Below are 17,944 nucleotides of genomic sequence, written 5' to 3'. Positions count from 1 at the left end.
CTCAGGAGCTGGCCGATCCTTTATGAATATGTTCTCAAGGGACATAAAACATTAATAGCTGTTATTAATTGAACTCCTCGGTTGTTCCTGGCACAGTGATAGGCTTGTTGATGTGCTTTTCCCTCTAATATTCACAACACCCTTGCAAGGTACAGAGGTACCGCCACCGAGTTACAGACGAGGACGTTGAGGTGTGAGGGGGTGAAGTGACTTGCCTGTGGTCACACAGCTCCTTGGTGGCAGCAAACTCAGCAATTCATACCTTCTTTTGGGTAGTGGTTTTTTTCCTGTCATGAAGACCTGATGAGGTGTAGACCTTTTCCCAGAAGAACGCTAAGTATGATTTTGATATAACCACAAAGATTTTATAGTTCCCAGAATTCCCTCTGTGAATCTCATGGAAACTCATTTACCGTGGATTAAGAATCCATGGCTTGGGGCTGGCCTGGTGGCGTAGCGGTTAAGTGCACGCACTCTGCTGCTGGCAGCCCGGGTTAGGATCCCCGGCGCACATCGATGCACTGCTTGTCAGGCCATGCTGTGCCGGCATCCCATATAAAGTGGAGGAAGATGGGCATGGATGTTAGCCCAGGGCCAGTCTTCCTCAGCAAAAAGAGGAGGATTGGCATGGATGTTAACTCGGGGCTGATCTTCCTCACAAAGAAAAAAAGAATCCATGGCTTAACTTTAAGAAATGTCTCAATTACAAAAAAAAAAAAACACTTGCCTGGGCTTTACACCCCTAGATGCCAATTTATTTGGTCTAGGTTGGAGGTCCCAGCATCCATAAATTTTAAAGGCTCTCCAGCAGTTCCTGTTGTGAAGACAGGGTTGAGACCCACTGGATGAGTTAGGTTGGATGACCTGTGATGTCCAATCTGCTCTCATATGAATATAGTACATTCAACAGCATGTCCAGTCTTTCTGGTCTTTCGTTCTCAGTAGTTTGGTTTTGTGCCAGTGGATGAGTCACAGGAGCATGTGCCTCTGTCACCGCACCTGCCAAAAAGAGGTCTGCTTCTAAGTGTGTGTTTGGATGTCTCACTTGGTTTCTGTGGACCGTTTCCTTATTTTTTCATTGAGCTCAATGCTACCAATATCTGTTGGAAACCTCTCATGCACAGTGGAATGGGATGCTGCATGGAACTGGATATAAAGATGGGCAACCAACATTCCCTGCTACTATAGAAGTCATAATGTAGTGAGTGCTGTCTCTTGTGCTTTCCTGTTTTTTTGTTTGTTTGTTTGTTTTAAGATTTTATTTATTTTATTTTTTCCCCCCAAAGCCCCAGTAGATAGTTGTATGTCACAGCTGCACATCCTTCTAGTTGCTGTATGTGGGACTCGGTCTCAGGATGGACGGAGAAGTGGTGCCTCGATGCGCACCCGGGATCCGAACCCGGGCCACCAGCATTGCAGCGCGCGCACTTAACCACCAAGCCACAGGGCCGGCCTTTTTTTTTTTTTTTTTTTTAATAATTTTATTTATTTATTTTTATCCCCCAAAGCCCCAGTAGATAGTTGTATGTCATAGTTGCACATCCTTCTAGTTGCTGTATGTGGGACGCGGCCTCAGCATGGCCGGAGAAGCGGTGCATCGGTGCCCGCCCGGGATCCGAACCCAGGCCGCCAGCAGCGGAGCTCGCACACTTAACCGCTAAGCCACGGGGCCGGCCCTGCTTTCCTGTTTTAAAATTCACGTGATTTTTTCATAAAAGGACTCTGTGGCTTGCATTCAGGTTTGTTATCGATGTTCTTTCTTGAGATGATGCAAACAAAAGTTGGACCTAAGTGCTGTATGAGTTAAGATTAGACTCAGTTGTTGCAAGAAGTTTCTCCTTTTCAGTCTGGGTGTGATCAGTCTGAGGACGATATGGTATCCACGGTGTCACGGACCCAGGCACCTCTTCTCTGATTACTGCACCATTCTTATTTGATTACTCTGTCATCCTCAGAACATGGCATCCGTTGTTTGGTCTAAGATGACCACTCCAGTTATTACCATCCCATCTGCATTCCAGCGAGGGAGAAGGGAAGGCAGGATCCTTCCCCTTGGGAGAATGACTTGAAAATTGTACAGTTCATGTCTGTTCACATCCCATGGACCAGCACTTAGTCTGTGGACCCATCTAGCTTTGAGGAGGCTGGAAAATGTGGTCCTTAGAGTAATTGGACATCTAGGTGGTTCCATTGTTCGGTTTTCTGGTAGTAACCCCTTATTTGTCATTTTCTACTTCCCTCTTTTTAAAATCACTGAAAATATGTATTTGAATAAGTCTTTTTAAGTAAGCATATGGTCATTATTAAATGACGGTGATGGAAAAACTACAGGAAAAAAATGAACGTCCATAGAGTCATTGCTAGCAGCTGTTTGATAAACACTAAACTTGTAGCATTCTTCAGCTCCTGACTTGTGTCTTACCTCTCTGATGAGCTGTGTGATTTCAGATATGTCAGTTGACATTTGTGTCTTGGTCTCTTTATCTGGAAAAGAGAGCAGTATTGTCTAACTCGCAAGGTTGTTCTTGTGATTAAATGAATTCATGGATGTGAATGTGTTTTGAAGACTAGGAAGCACAGCACAGATGAACAGCGGGTGGTGGTGCCTTGGATTGAGGCACGGCCTCCTGCTGACAGAATCTTGAATGTTATTGTTCTGGAGCAGTTGCCTTGATCCTATTTCTGCACTCGAGGGACAGCCTGGTGCCTCACTGCCTCCACCAGACTCTCCAGCTGGGGATGGGTTCCCTGGCTAATTACAGATCCAAAAGGCAGGCCAGGTCACTACTACTATTTCTTAACTGCCTGTTAAGCAAACATGGAGTCCTTTTCGTTTTTCTTAGGTTTCTAATACTAACATTCACTGGAGGCATTACCAACAGAAATCCAGAATTACAAGTTAATTTTCAGAAGCGCACACGGCCGAGGTCTCTGCACCTTCGTTGAATCACAATTCATTTTCTCCTCTGAGTTTCCGTGTTTTCTGTTTTGCTCTTCCGTAGTCATTCCTTCACTTACTCATTCATTCATTTATCAAACATCTATTGAGGTCCTACTGTGTTCCAGGCACCAGGACTCAAAGGTGATTGAGGGACAGTGCTTTTAGGTGAAATAAATGCACCTGGTATCCTGGCACTTCGTAGGGCTTCAGTACATGTTTGTTGCTCCTGCCCCCATGTTGCTCAGTTGACTCCTTCCTGCATCTTTGACTATTATGAATGTGTTCAGAAGAGACGGGCGGTGCTGTATGCTCAGAACATGTGCAGCACAGATTGTTTTCCAGTGGACACAGCACAGACATCTGGACTTCACGTTGATTTCATCAGAATGAGTAGAAATTGTAAAATTCTGTTCTGCTTCCCAGCCCGAGCTTCACCTACAGAGCACAGTGATAGAGTATCTTCGGCTTTTATCCTTCTTCCCATCCTTGATCCATCCTTCACCGAAGCATTTTAGACGTGAAGTTAAATAGAGAAGCGTGAGGAATGGGCAAAAATCTCCCGAACTCCTCTTGCCACCTTTCCCACTCTAACTTCTCAAAAGACGTGATTGGTGGGCGCCATTGTTTTGGTAGCAAGGGCCAATTTTAAAGCCTTCTCTTGTTACCTGCCTCCTCTTTGACATGCATCTAATTTTCCTTCCTTTTGTAGGCTGTCAGTCAGATGAAACAGCAAAAGTATTCGACGCAAGTCTCCTTCGGTTCACAAGACATGCCTTTAGCACCAGCGCCATCGTACCATTCCACAGACGCCGACTTCCCAGGCTATGGTATGATTCTTTCTCTGGCTGAGTTGACTTGGCTCATCAAACCTTAGAGAAAGAAGGGATGGTGATGTTCTGAAAAGAACGCTGGACCAGGGGTCAGGGAGCCTGGCTCACATCACGCCCTTGGCTTTGGGGCCTGGCCAGGGTGCCACTCCCTACATCATTTTCCTTGTCTGCACCAGTGGGATTGCCTAGTGCTTATTGAATAGAAAAGAGCCAGCACAAAAAAGCCCTCAGTAAATGCTGTTTGAATCTGAGGCTTACAAATTATTCTCTAATCTCTCCAAGGATTGTGTTTAGTTCATAAGTAATATCTCTTAGAAATCATATTGAACCAAATTGTTAGCTTTGCACATATTGATGTAAACCATTTGAACACTGTTAATTTTCACTGCTTGAAGAAATTGGTATTCACTTTCTCTGTTTGAATTCCTGGCTTGAATTATGCTGACTGGTGGTTGAAAATAGAACTTCAAAATGAATAATGAGTTTTTCCATTTTTCTTTTATGCAATATAAGTTAGTTTAAAAAAAAAAAGTACTATTTAAAACACCATGCTCACCAATGGCAAAGCATAACCCTGCATGAATTTAGCAAGCCTGACACCTTTAGGGTATGGTCTTTTACGTATTTTTTCATAAATATTCATAAAAATTTTAGCAAGCAAGTATTGTTCTAAAGCACTGGATTTTTACTAAAATACTTGGTGAATGTGGTCAGCACACTTTGACCCCTGGGTCAAATTTGATCTGCCATCTGTTTTCATATGGTCTGCAAGCTAAAACTAGTTTTCATTTTTAAAAGGTTGAAAAAGATCAAAAGAATATTTAATGAAGATTATGTGAAAGTCAAGTTTCAGTGTCCATAAATAAGGTTTTATTGGGATATTCATTTGCTTACTTTCACACTGTAATGATAGAATTGAGTAGTTGCAACAGAGACCGTATGGCCTGTAAAGCCCAAAATATTTACTACCTGCCTTTTACCAAAAAAGCTTACTGGCCTCAATGTCGACTAACTGAGTTTTGATAATATATATCACATATTTATACATCGATAACAAATTCATCCTCTTACAATTTAATCTGTGGCAATTTCATTCGTTCAGTCATCCACTCACCAGACGTTTACTGGGGGCTTGGGCTGGATTCTGTGAGAGAAATAAATCCCTGACTCAGGACTGGCTAGGGTGAAGCGGAAGAGGAGGAGGGAGAGAAAGCCATCTCCAGTATCTCTTACCGTTGTTCTGTCCCCACGCTCAAGACTAAACTAGTCATTTACAAAAGGAGGATCAACTTTTTAAAGCACCCATGAAATTCTGCCACTATTGTACATTGTTTTTACTGTAAATGATGAAAAATGTAGCATGAAATACATATGCTGCAAAAATATCTAGAGACAAATTAGGTTTGCAATTTAATATTCCACTTCTAATGTGACATTTTTAATTGTTACTGAGGTTGTCAGTACATTTCTTATCCTGAGCAGGAGGCCACCAGATTAATAAATTCCATGTGCTCAGATGAGCAGCTGCACAGATGCATACACTGTGCCGGACCCTGGGCTGGGGCCTCACAACACGTCCTTCACTGAACTCCTCTACAGCCTGTCAGATAGGGTCACGTGCATTTTCCTCTGAGAAGTGAGCTTGGTTTCCCCCACCTTTTCACTTCCTTCTTGGGAACTCAAAGCCACTTCTGCACCGCTCCAAAACCTGTGCCCTTTGTCACGAAAACCATATTATTGCTGAGTCAGAGCAGGACCCCCACAGGCTGACCTGGAGCCCGTTTCCCTTTGTTTTATACCAGGGATTGGCAGACTTTTTCTGTAAACGGCCAGAGAGTAAATATTTAAGGCTAGCGGGCCATATGGTCTCTGTTGCCCCTGCTCACCTCTGCCATCTGTGGCGATGGCAGCCGTAGACTAGATGTAAATGGATTAGCGGGGCTGTGTTCCAATACGACTTTATTTATGGACATTGAGATTGGAATTGCATATAATTTTCACATCTTTAAATGCTATTTGTCTTTTGATTTTTTTGCAAATGTAAAAACCATTCCTGGCCGGTGGGCCGGCCCTCCTTGTGCTGGGTCTCGTGAGCTTCCTGAGGCTCAGCGTGGCCCGTGCACTCGCTGCAGCTGACAGCAGGTGGCGCCCTCTGTGCTCAGCCCTTGTCTGAATTACGTTACAGCGTCGGAATCAGAACATGTGGTGATCAAACTCAGTTACCAGAAAGATGACGTTCTCTGGAGACGTTATTTAAACAAGAGTCTCCTGAAACTGATGTTCGGAATGTTTTGATTTTTTAATGGTTAGGTTCAGTTATCTGGAAAATGCACATATGTAGAATTTATGCTAAATGGGTATTATTAAACATCTTTCTTAGCCTGTAAATGTTTTTTCCCAGTTTTTAGTAAAACTCAGTAAGACTGAGTTTTCAGTCTAAAACAATGATTTTAAAAAAGTAAACCTTTATAAAACAGCAGCTTTTCAGTTATGGACCCAGCAATTAATTCTTGAAGGTTGTACGTTTATAACACAGTGTTTTTACTGTGTGTATTAAGGGATAACTTTTAGGTAATTGTTATTTCCAGTTACGTCAGGATTTATTGATTAAATCCTTTATACATCTGAATTCATGTGACAGGCTCTAACTGAAAGTGTTGAAGCACTGTTTCTTGTCTGGTATTTTATAGCTATAACTCAGAATCTTCTGTCATATAGTCTTTATTTTCGTTGTAACATGTGCCTATATGTACTTAATCATTTAATCATCTTAAACTTTTCCATACCACTTTTCATGGTGTATTTTAAGATTTAAAAAAAATTTCAACTATACCTAAAATGGATGATTTTGGAAAGGGGAGCAGTTTATTGTTTTAATCCCAAGAGAGGGGTGGGAGTGACATATTTTATCCCTGGGTGGGTGGGAGTGACGATCCAGCGTTTCCGTCACAGTGCTCGGCGGGAAGACTGAAATGGTACACATGTGCAGACCCTGCCCTCCGTAAGTTCTGGGTGTGCGAGCTGAGCTGCGCCTCCTGCCTGACGCTCACTCTGTTCCCTCCTTCTCCAGGCAGTTTCCAGGCTCCTCTGTCAGTGGACCCTGCCACGTGTCCCATTGTCCCCGGCCAGGAGATGATTATAGAAATATCCAAGGGACGTTCAGGGCTGGGTCTCAGCATCGTGGGAGGAAAAGACACCCCCTTGGTAAGTTTCCAGAAGTGAAGTGTATCCACTGTCACTTAGTTATTTAGTCATTAACAGTTAGTTGTTGAGCCTCATTGTGGCCTGTGTTGCGTCTACGGAAGACTTGGCTTTTTCATGGTATGGAGAAAACATAAGTATAAATAGACGTGCGTCCATATTCTGGCTGGCTCTCAGGTGTTTCTCAGGGTTTATATTCACCAGGGTTTTCTCCCTCTTATAGCTGCTGATTAGACCAACAACATCATAGCAGCATTTAGAAATATCACAGCAGGATTTGGGATGGTGCCTGGCACATGCTGAGTGTAAAATAAGTCTGAACTGTTAGCATCATCATCATTTAGTGGAACGCTACCTAAAAGTATCCTGACATCAGCTATTCCAGCCCAACAATTTAGGTGTTGCTTTGTTCTGACCACGTTCACGTCCACTCATAATCTTTTTTAGAATTCGTCTAGAACGTTAGTTTTTGCTTGGATGGTGGATCTTTGATTATCCGTACATTTTGATTGTCACTAATCAATAGTGCCATTAAAATGTAAAACTTCCTGGGTTTTGATTTACTCAAAATGGGATTAATCAATGCATAAATATTTGAATGGTGGGGCTGGCCCAGTGGTGTAGTGGTTAAGTTTGCGTGATCCGCTTCGGGAGCCCAGAGTTCTCGGGTTTGGATCCTGGGCACGGCCCTACATGTCACTCATCAAGCTCTGCTGTGGCAGCATCTCACATACAAAATAGAGGAGGATGGGCACAGATGTTAGCTTAGCAACAATCTTCCTCAAGCAAAAAGAGGAAGATTGGCAACAGGTGTTAGCTCAGGGACAATCTTCCTCACCAAAAAAAAAATCTGAATGGGTAATACATGCATATTATTCACAGTTAAATTGACACGAAAGGATATAAAGTGATAAATAAACCTCCCTCCTCCTACCTTTTTGCCCTGCTCTGCCCTCCACCCACCCCCATCCTCACCCCCACCCCAGGCCTTTCCCTAGAGACAGTCACTCTTATTAATACAAATGTTAATTCATATTCATATATAAATGAATATATTTAGTAAGGAATAAATTGTATTTGCCAGATTTACAGGTAAAACAAGTACAATATGATCAGTAAAATGATTTTTTCCTTTTTGGGCAGGAATGTCACATTTTTGTTAGTACCGTTGGGGGCGGGGAAGTCCTGTTCTGTTTTTCTGTAATAAATGTTAATCCCCGACACGGCAGGCAGCTCAGGAACAGCGTTTGCTGCAGAACCTGGGTCTGTGCCCTCCACACGGCTCCTGGTCATGGTCCTTCTCTCTCCTGCCTGGCCTGATCGAGAGAATCCTGGTGTTGAGTTCCAGCCTACTAGGAACCACTGAAACCGAATGTGCTCAGAGGCTGCTATTTATTTATTAGAGGATTTGATCTTCTTCAGCTAGATTCAAATTCTGGTGAAACTTTTCTCCGGAGTTCAGGATAATTTACTTCCTAGATTACTCTCCTTTGGCCTGTGCCGGCAGGGACTGTGTGTGGTTTCCCACACACACTGTGATGTTGTCATCAGCTTGGTGGAACTGGGGACACCTGGAGTTAACGGGCTCAGCAGCTGGTGTTAGCTCCCAGCTCTCGCCTGGGTCTTTGCCTCCCTAAGGCCCGGGAACTTTTCTGCATCTCTCGTGATCTGGCTTGGAATGCTATCTGTTCAGTTTTCGTCATTGAGGAAAGGGGCAAACTCTTCCTTAGAAGTTTCCCTTCAAGTGGTTTGGTCTAGGCTGTATTTTTAAATCGTATTTTTAATAATGCGTTCTAGTTATATGTGATCTGGTCTTTGAGCAGTTCATGGAAACACTCTGGCCAGCCGTCCAGCCAGCCCCTGCTGTCTGAGGAGGAAACACAGCCCCCACAGAGGACCAGACCAGACCACTGTCACCCAGACTCACGGGTGTTCCAGCCTCTCAGACTCTGCTCCCCTCCCCAAGTGCTGCTCTCTTTCTGCCTCCCCATCACGATTCTGTGCCTCCTCAACCCCCTCTGAGGGCATCTTCCCTGGCTTCTCCAGCTCCATGATCTCTTCTGGGCGGGATGTGGAGCAGATGGTCGGCGGTTCCTCTCTCGGCTCTCAGTCTTACTTTCTCTCTCCCGTTCACCACTTGGGGCAGGTTCCTCAACCTGGTGACAGGAACAGTCATACCTGGTAGGGTGACTAGGAGGGTCAGTGAGGTGACCTGACTACAGTGCTTGGCCTCGTCCCAGACAGAGTAAGAAACTGCTCGTGACACGTACCTTCCCCAAGCCTCCGTTTCCAGATGTACAGCATTAATAATCCTGACTCACTGGTGATGGTAAAATCAGACTCCATAAACAGTGGGACATTATATATACACACACACACGTGTATGTAGTTGTTACACTGAGGCTATTGGGGTTGTTTTCAGAAACTACTGGTTGACCCTGAGCTTTGGGTGTGTCTCCCTCCCTGGGCCTGTTTCCTCCTTTTCCCAAAGAGACGTTCCTGAATGTTAAATAAATGAAGTTTATATAAATAAAGCTACGTTTGAAATGAACCAGAGAAATTACATTTTAAGGAAATTCTCTAGTGAATTCTTTCATAAAGAGACAATAACCCTCTGATTTGTTTTCTGTAAATGTAAGTCTCTTTATACTGCTTAAAATAAGGCAGAACAAGATTTCCCAGAGGAAGTCAGAAGAGTTGAATCAGCATGTCTGGCCTAGCCGAATGAGTCTGTTAGTTGATTTTTTTTGCTTTTGTTGTTGCTAATCTGGTTTTGCTTTGTGTGTGTGTTGGAAACCTGAATAAGATGTGCCCACGCTGCTCCTGGGTCTCCAATATTGCCAGCGTCCGTGCTGCCGGCCGCTGGCCTGGGCACCTGCACTGCCCGACCATCACCTCCTGCCTCCTGGGCGTGAGGCTCTTTGCTGAAGACTGTGCTCAGCTTCTGCCACCATAAGGCAGCCAAAAACATGCTTGAAGAGCATCTTGAGGTGCGTAATATAGCTCTGCCTCTTGGGACTGTAAATCCCATTGTCCTTGGAAGCATAAGCACCACTTAAAAAGAGGTGGGACACAGCTTGTGTGTCCTAACCTCAGGTCCCTCATCGGGAGCTGTAAGTTAACACACGGGCACGTCATTGGGTGAGGTGAACAGCAGGGGTGGAAGGTGCTTGAACAAATGGAAACATTGTTGACCACGATGAAGATCCTCCTTTTTTCCCTCCAAGTTTCGACAAGGAGCATGCAGCCTAACTGACACTCCAGGTCACCTGTCCAGTCAGGTCTTGGGACTGCTCCACCAGAGGAAGTTAGTAAACAGAGCTGAGAGCATCTGAAAGGGCAGTGGACAGCGGTGGGAACCCGGCCAGGCTCCTTTGCACTTGGCTCTGCACGTTTGGTTATGGGGCGCAGGCTTCCTTCAGCTCTGGTGCCGGGAGAGGGCGTCCTGAGTGCTGGTGACCTCCCCGTCAGGGTTTCTGGGCCTTTCTGTTGTGTGTCCAGCAGATGTTTTTGCCGTCTTTAGAGGAACTAAGCTTCTGGGACTCGGTCTTGACACCACGTCAGTCCTACCTGCTGTAAATAGTGTCTCTGGAGCCACGGATGGTTCTGAGATCTCAGAGGGAGCGCTCCCCTAACGTCCCATCGTATTCGCAGCTGGTCACCTAAACAGACCTGTTAAGATACCGAGATGATGGTGATGGTGCTAGTGAGCCTCTCTGGTGCTAGTGAGCCTCTCGGGAGGTTTATGAGCACACCAGCCCTGGCCCCAGGGGCAAACTTCTGTCTCTGTTCTCGTCTGGTGATGTGCTCCCAGGGCTGCCCTTGGCGCATATGGCTTTTCTGTGATAGGTTGCATATGTTTGCTCAGAGGCTGCCCTTTGCTTAGGGGATACAAAATTGGGTGAAATAACCCTGTCCTCAGAGTGCTCACACATTCATTCAAGGTGATTCTACTGCCTTTAATGTTTGCAGTCTAGTATGAAAAATTATAATAGGGACCATTAAAATAGGACTTTCTCTGGAAAGTAGAAAAAAGTAGAGCTGTAATACACACTTTCTAGACTAAATTAATACTGGCTACTTTTTATATGTTTTTCATAAGCCGTTTGGGCTGCTATAACAAAATACCCAGACTGAGTGGCTTATAAACGACAGAAATTGATTTCTCACAGTTCTGGAGGCTCAAGTCCAGGTCAGGGTGCCAGCATGGTCAGAGGAGGGCCTCTCCTGAGCTGCAGACTTCTCCCCGTGTCTTCACGTGGTTAAAGGAGCAGGGGAGCCCCGGGGAGCCTCTTTTGTAAGAGCGATGATCTCATCCACCCTCGTGACCTAATCACTCCCTAATAACCATCACATTGGGATTAGGATTTAAACATGAATTCGAGAGGGACACAGACAGGAAACCAGATAAGGCATGTTGCATACAAAAGAAAGTATATTAATACAGGTTTTTTGTTTCATTCCATCCATCCATCCTTTCATCCTGTCTCCCCCCTCCCTTTGGTCTTGGAGTGGTAATTTACATGAAATCTTACAGCTCAGAGGACTCGGCATAGTCTGCCAAGTAAAAGACCAAGGACTCTTACCTCTTCTGATGCTTGCAGCATGCTCCTTAAGCCTCTCCCCTAACCCCTCAGTGTCCCCTTCTCAGAAATGTTTGCTTGCTGTTTAGAAGTTTTATCTCTGGTGTCCTCAGAAGACGTGAAATATAGCTCTCCAGGGTCATCTATTGGGGTTATTTTATTATCAGCCTTGGGAATTCTAGAGAAGAGAAAGAAAAACTTAAGAAATAGGTATTTTATCTTAGAATATCAGCAGTCATGAACTGTTCTTGAAATTGAGCAAATGAAGTGGAGAGAGAATGGGGAAAGCTTCCCCAGGACCCTCACCTATGCATCTCCCTTTCTCTGGGTACCATTGCCAGAGGTCCCAGACTGTAGACACCATGTTCCTAGCAGAGTGGTGATGCTGATCCTATGGCATCAGAACCCCGGATCCTTAACTGTGGGGCCTCGGACAAGCGACTGAACCCGTCTAAGTTAAATCTGCTCCTTTCTTCCTTGATCCGATAGTGGTGATGACAGAATCGACCTCTTCAGATTGTGTGTGGATTAATTACGATAAACTTTTCCCAGCTCCTGTCTATACTGAGTTCACTTTCGAATGTTTACTATTATTAAAGATTCAAATTAAAGTAGATCCTTAGCTCCCTTCGTCTGTGTGTCTTTGGTATATTACCTGTACACTGAAAAACATGACTTTGTTTCTAGATAGATTTTTTTCCAGCATCAAACTTTTAAAAAGTGATTCAGACACTCTTCTTAATGTGTAACTAGTATTTAATTTAATCTAATCCTCACGACAACCCTATAGGGGAGGAAGTGGCAGTATCCCCACTTTACGATGAGGAAACTGAGGCACGGATAAGTTAGGTAACTTCTCCAAGGACATAACACTAGCAGTGGGTCCAGCTGGGCTTTAATCAGACACTCTGACTCCAAAGCCACACTATTTGGTCCCCTTTTCTGGCGTTACCATTATGTGTCGTCAATCTTCACGTGTAAAAGGGAGTTATCCATCCCACCCACCAGACCCTGAGCTCCCCGAGAACAGACCTGTTTTATTTTATTTTGTGTCTCTAGTGCCCCCGTAGAGCGCCTTGCACAGGTAAAACTGTGCCTCTCTGTCCAGCCTCCTTGCGCCACTCTGAACTCCAGCCACGGTGGCCTCATGCAGTTCCTCTGGTGAGCCTGTTCCCACCCGATGCACGTGCTGTTGGAGCTGTCTGGAGTGCGTCTCGGGTCAGTATTAACTGTACCTAGAGTGTCCCCTTCATCTCTGGGTGTGACTATGTGACTGACAAGAACATTGTTGAAACCACGTCGTTTGAGGAAGAGTTGAACAATTTGGAAATGGCAAGACCAGAAAGGACCGTCATGACTTTCTGCAAACATGTAAGGTTATCTTCTTGAGGACGGAGGATAAGAACAATTCAGCCACTCCCAAGGGGCTCAGTGAAAAACAGGTTTCACGTTATTATAAGGAAAAACTTTCTAAGCGTCAGCTGACCAGAGGTGGAAGGACCTGCCTGGGGAGAGTCCGTGCCCATCTAGAGAAATATTTTGACGAAGGCAGGAAGCCGCCCTGCAAGGATCCTGTTATTAGGCTTTGTCTTTTAATTGGGGAGGAACATTTACGTTTATAACTCTCTTCTTCGATTTGATGATGCTATAAGAAAACTCATTCTCTCTCTGCATTCCCCTCTCACAAATTTCTTAAAACTTCAAAGTCTTGAGTTTTTTTAAGTAGAGAAGAAGCCCTAATTATTGTTTTTTGTTTTGTTTTGCTCTAGTAACTGTTATCACTTTTAGAAAGGAAAGGTTATCAATCTAAGCCCTAGTTGCTGTACTTGTTCTGGGTCTGGAGGAGGCGTGTCTCTTTGCAGGAGGAAACAGTTAGACTAGGGCTTTTGTTTGTCCTCGTGTTCTTGGCACCATCCGATGGTAAATGAGGTCAGGGGATTCCCACGATAGACTGTAAAACTTAGATGTTCTTAATATGAAAAAGGCCTGAGAATGTCAGCTTCAGAATCTTGTCATTTCTCTTCAAATTTCAGACCTCTATTTTTTTCACCACCTGATTTCAGACCAATTTAATTCGTTCTTATTAAATAGAAGTTCTATAGGGCAGGTAGCAAGAAGCATCAAGGTAGGACTCTCCCAGTTGAATAGTATGTGACAAAGTTCGTCCATCCAGAAACTGAAGTTCAGAATACCTGTCTCTTAGCTGTAACCATACGTCCGGTTCTGGAGTGACCTTATTTAACTATTCACCGTGTTCCATGCTGTGGTGCAGCCATGACTGCTTTTGACCCTTTAGATGTAGGACTGCAGCAATTCAAGCCACTAGGTGTTTTTAAAGTGAGCAGGATGGAAAGCTATTTTACATTTGAGTCAGTGTTTTATTTTGCTGTTCCCCTTCAAATGAACTCTTCACAGTCTGTTTCATGAGGAGTGTAGTTTGTTTTGGCATGTAATCCCCCAAAGCCAGGCTCCTTTTATCGTTATTGCTTAAGTCATATATTTTTACATAAAACATCTTATTACCTTAGTTTTATTTTAAAATCAAAGCGGAGTTTGCAAAAAGTTTATGAATCACACTGAAAGAATGTTAACGAATAGTACCTCTGAATTTCCAAATTTGGGCATTTCTAATCTTAAAGCATATGATTGTTAGCAAAAATATTATGCAAGCTGTGTAAAATTTAGATAAATAAGGACCAGATGGAACTATAGGGACTTATAAAACATAACGCAAATATTGTCCCATTTCCTTAAAGTAAATCTGTATTTCAGTATGAAAAATTGTATTCATATTGATGAGCATCAACTTTTTGTTAAATCAGACTTGGAAAGAGAACTCCATTTTAAGTAAATATAAAATAGTTTATTTTTTGGGCTTGAGAAGAGAAAGCTTTTCGGAGTCTTAGAATGTGAAACGTTTTTATATATTCACAGCAATTCTTATATTACCCATTTTATTACTGTGATTTTCATTCCACATTTTAGTTACCTGTAAATAGTGTGCAAGAGTTGACAGTCCCTGAGTTTGTTTTAGGATAGCTTACATGGTCCATTGCCTGCACACACGTGCACATATACACACACACACACATGCACACAGATTGTTGTTATTTCTTCCTGTGTGACTGATCATTTAGTCTTACTTTTACTTTTATGTCAAAAGAGCCTCTACATCTCTTGCTGGTTTAGTGCTCATTTATTTGTCTATAGTTTATTACCTGGGAATGGTTCAGGATTCCAGAATATCAGGTACTGCACACTGAGCCCCACCCTTTCTGTTTGCAGAGTTGGTAGGTGCGGGTCTTCGTACCCTCCCCAGCACGTCAGAACAGATGGATAAACTGAGACTAGGACATGTAGACTCGCTCTCTGTTCCTTTGTAGCAGAGTTTTATGGGGATTAATTGGAGGCTCGACTGTGTTCTGAGATTCTTCGAAAGTCTGTGAGTGAACCCCACTTTATTAGTGAGCAGGGTAGAATATCCAGATTTTAAAAACTGTGATTCCAAGTCTGATCAATAAGTTCCTCTGACCCTTGCTGACGTCCCTGTACAGCTATAGCCCCTGCAGGTGTCTGAACGGAAGCGATTATGGATTCAACCTGTGGAGTTGGCAAGCAAAACTATATCAGTTTGACATATGTTTGCATTTCTTCTAAAGTGATAATCTTTTATTGTCTCCCTGGTGGGAAAGCGGTACATTAAACATACACTTGACCAGGAGACTCATCCAGATCACAAAGTTGTGAAATGAGAAAAAAATCCTCTTAGAATAAAGGAAATGTGGTATTTATGGCTGCATTCTGCCTCAGGTCCTGCGTGTTCTTGTGAGATACTGAAAGTAAGTAGCCTCTTAACGTTTTGATCCCTGTGAATCAGTGAGGCTGTGCCACGTCCCTTGTGCACCAAAGAAGAGAAGTTCCTGGTCTGAAGGTGGGGAAGATCAGCAACTTTGCAGCTTGTCGCAGATCATCTTTGCATTTTACTTTTGTAATTAGTTAAAAAAATATAGATCCGCAAAACACGTTGAGCATATACATAGCAAGTCATGCCACAGCGTAAGGAGAATGCTTTAAGTTTTCCATCCTTGGGTTAATCAACCCGCCAAGCCGCTGTGGCGAGGGCAACGGCTCTGTCCCTGTCGACGTGAGTCCTGCCGGCTGTACCGTAGGTAGCATCTGCCTGCGTTTCACCTTGACCACCTTTCGCATGAGGGTTCCCGGTTCTGTGGAGTGAAACATCACCCGGGAAGAGCAGTAGGGGGACGTCCAGTCCTCGATGTTCCTGTGGTTCTGTTCCATGGAGTCACAGCAAACCCAGGTTAGTGCATGCCGAACCGTTGCATCCTGGGGAAATGCAGAGTAGATTACTCCGAGCCCCTGGTCACATTTTCAACAGCCGATGAATACATAATCTTGTTTTACGTGTGTTTCTCTTTAGAGATACTTTATTTACTATGTATTGTTGATTCATTAATGTTGAACTCACAGCCAGCAGCACTGTAACTCATAACTGAAGGAAGTTTGTCTAACACGGATTTTCTCTAAGGCATATCACAGCCCTCTTGTGCTTAGGAACATTAGCACTTCAGCCCTGTGCTTAGGGGCCATTTTAAACAGTAAAATCACCAACAAAAAGCATGGAAATGCAAAACACGTAGCACTAAATTGACCACGAGAAGGACGCTTGTTTACAGTATGAGAGCTGAAACGAGAGGCAACAATGTCACCTTGTTCTACCTCAGCTGAGAACAAGTGAATCGGGCAACTTAAGTTTTTTACCACTCGGCACATATCTGCAAATGACACAAAAGCACCAAGAGCGTTGATTTAGGGGAGTAGGTGAATTCGCAGATATGGAATCCACAAACAATGAAGATTGACTGTACTTGGCCAAAACAGAAAAATCAGAATCTCTGGGGACAGGACTCCTGTAGTCTGGTTTGGGCCTTATTGGTGTTCAGATGGTCCCTTAGACTTAGCCCTGAGTGGTCCATGACTTGAGAAGGAATAATCTAAAATATCCTTGTAGCAGAAGCAATTGCTTATATTCTGGGATGACCATGACAACAGGAAAATTAGAAATTAAGAATTGGACCAAGACTGGTGTCATTCATCCTCAGAATCATGAATTTTGATCACTCTGACACATGTGTATTCCTTCCTTTGTGTACCAGATATGCCTCTTAAACCTTAGATGTATATGTATTAGGAGCCCTCATTAGCAATTATTCAACCTCTGTTTGGCTGACACTTTGCTTGACATTACATACATAATCTCATTTCATCCTCAAGCCTTAAAAGGTAGGATTTATTAGTTCTGTTTTAATAAATTTAGAAACATTGGCTTGGGAAGGTTAAATAATAGAATTATCACAAAGCTACAGTAAGTGGTAGAGCCAAAATCCGAATACAGGTGTATGTGGCCACAGCCAGTATTCTCCCACCCCACATTGCTGCCTCCCATTGTTTACAGGCCGGAAAGTTCCTCTGGCCGACTTGCTAGAGTCTGTAGTGGATTGAAATTGACCATAAATTTTGTGCAGCTCCCTTCCCGATTGCTTGAATGTGAGCTGGCCTGTTGACGTGCTCTGACCCGTAGTAGGGAAAGTGGCTTTGTGGGACCTCCAGGCTCTGGCGTGGAGGGGCCTTGTGCTTCAGCTCTTGGCCTCCTGAAACACCGCCACCTGGCAAGCAAGCCCGGCTGGCCGCCTGGAGGATGACACACCACGAGGAGAGAGGGCCTGACCATCCCAGCCGAGGCCCCAGACGTGAGAGTAAGGCCGTCCAGGATACAACCAGCCCCATTCACCTGACTGCAGACTCCCATCCAAACCATGTGGAGCAGAAGAACTGCCCCGCTGCCAACCCACAGAACTATGAGCAAACAAATGGCTAGTTTTTGTTTTCAGCCACAAAGTTTTGCAGCAAAAGATACTAATACAGGGTCTGACCAGCCCCGGTATCTTTCTGATCTCTTTCAGCCCCTGGGAATTGAGATTCTTCTGGTATGCCGTTCAGAGGGTCTTATTCCTAGGCAGGGCCTAAGCGTCTGTGTAAAACAGTGGCTCTCTCTGCTCCACTTTGCACCATTTATGGGTTCATAGACGTCTGAAATTTTAGAGCTGGGATGGCTTTACAAGTCAGGTAGCTCTGCGCTTTACTGATGATGTTCAGTGTCATGAGCACAGTGGTCCGTGCAGAACCATTTGGGAAGCTGGTCCCCTGCAGAGCTGCCAGGACATTGAACTCCTCTCCCTCCCATCCTGGGTCCTTCTTCCACGCCGTACTGCACCTGATTTTCAGATCGCATTCTAATTGAAATATAATAGGGAAGCTTGGTTTTTAAAGAATTAGGTCACGAGGGATTTGGGACAGAAAAGAATCATGTC

The 17,944-nt window shown here is 44.1% G+C and overlaps 1 protein-coding gene across 10 annotated transcripts in view; it reads left to right on the top strand.

The window, feature by feature from the left end:
* Window positions 1–17,944, top strand: part of PATJ (PATJ crumbs cell polarity complex component) — a 308,284-nt gene that overhangs the window by 240,991 nt on the left and 49,349 nt on the right. For all 10 annotated transcript variants that reach the window (XM_087417183.1, XM_087417200.1, XM_087417192.1 and 7 more), the window contains 2 exons: window positions 3,651–3,768; window positions 6,842–6,975. In XM_087417183.1, the coding sequence (XP_087273309.1) occupies window positions 3,651–3,768; window positions 6,842–6,975 (252 nt within the window). The remainder of the gene's footprint in view (window positions 1–3,650; window positions 3,769–6,841; window positions 6,976–17,944) is intronic.

This window comes from Ceratotherium simum, chromosome 2 (genome assembly GCF_057802395.1).
Source record: "Ceratotherium simum simum isolate JZ-2026a chromosome 2, ASM5780239v1, whole genome shotgun sequence".
Classification (NCBI taxonomy): Eukaryota; Metazoa; Chordata; class Mammalia; order Perissodactyla; family Rhinocerotidae; genus Ceratotherium; species Ceratotherium simum.
Note: the sequence above shows the minus strand (reverse complement) of the source record. Positions and strands in the feature narration are given on the sequence as shown.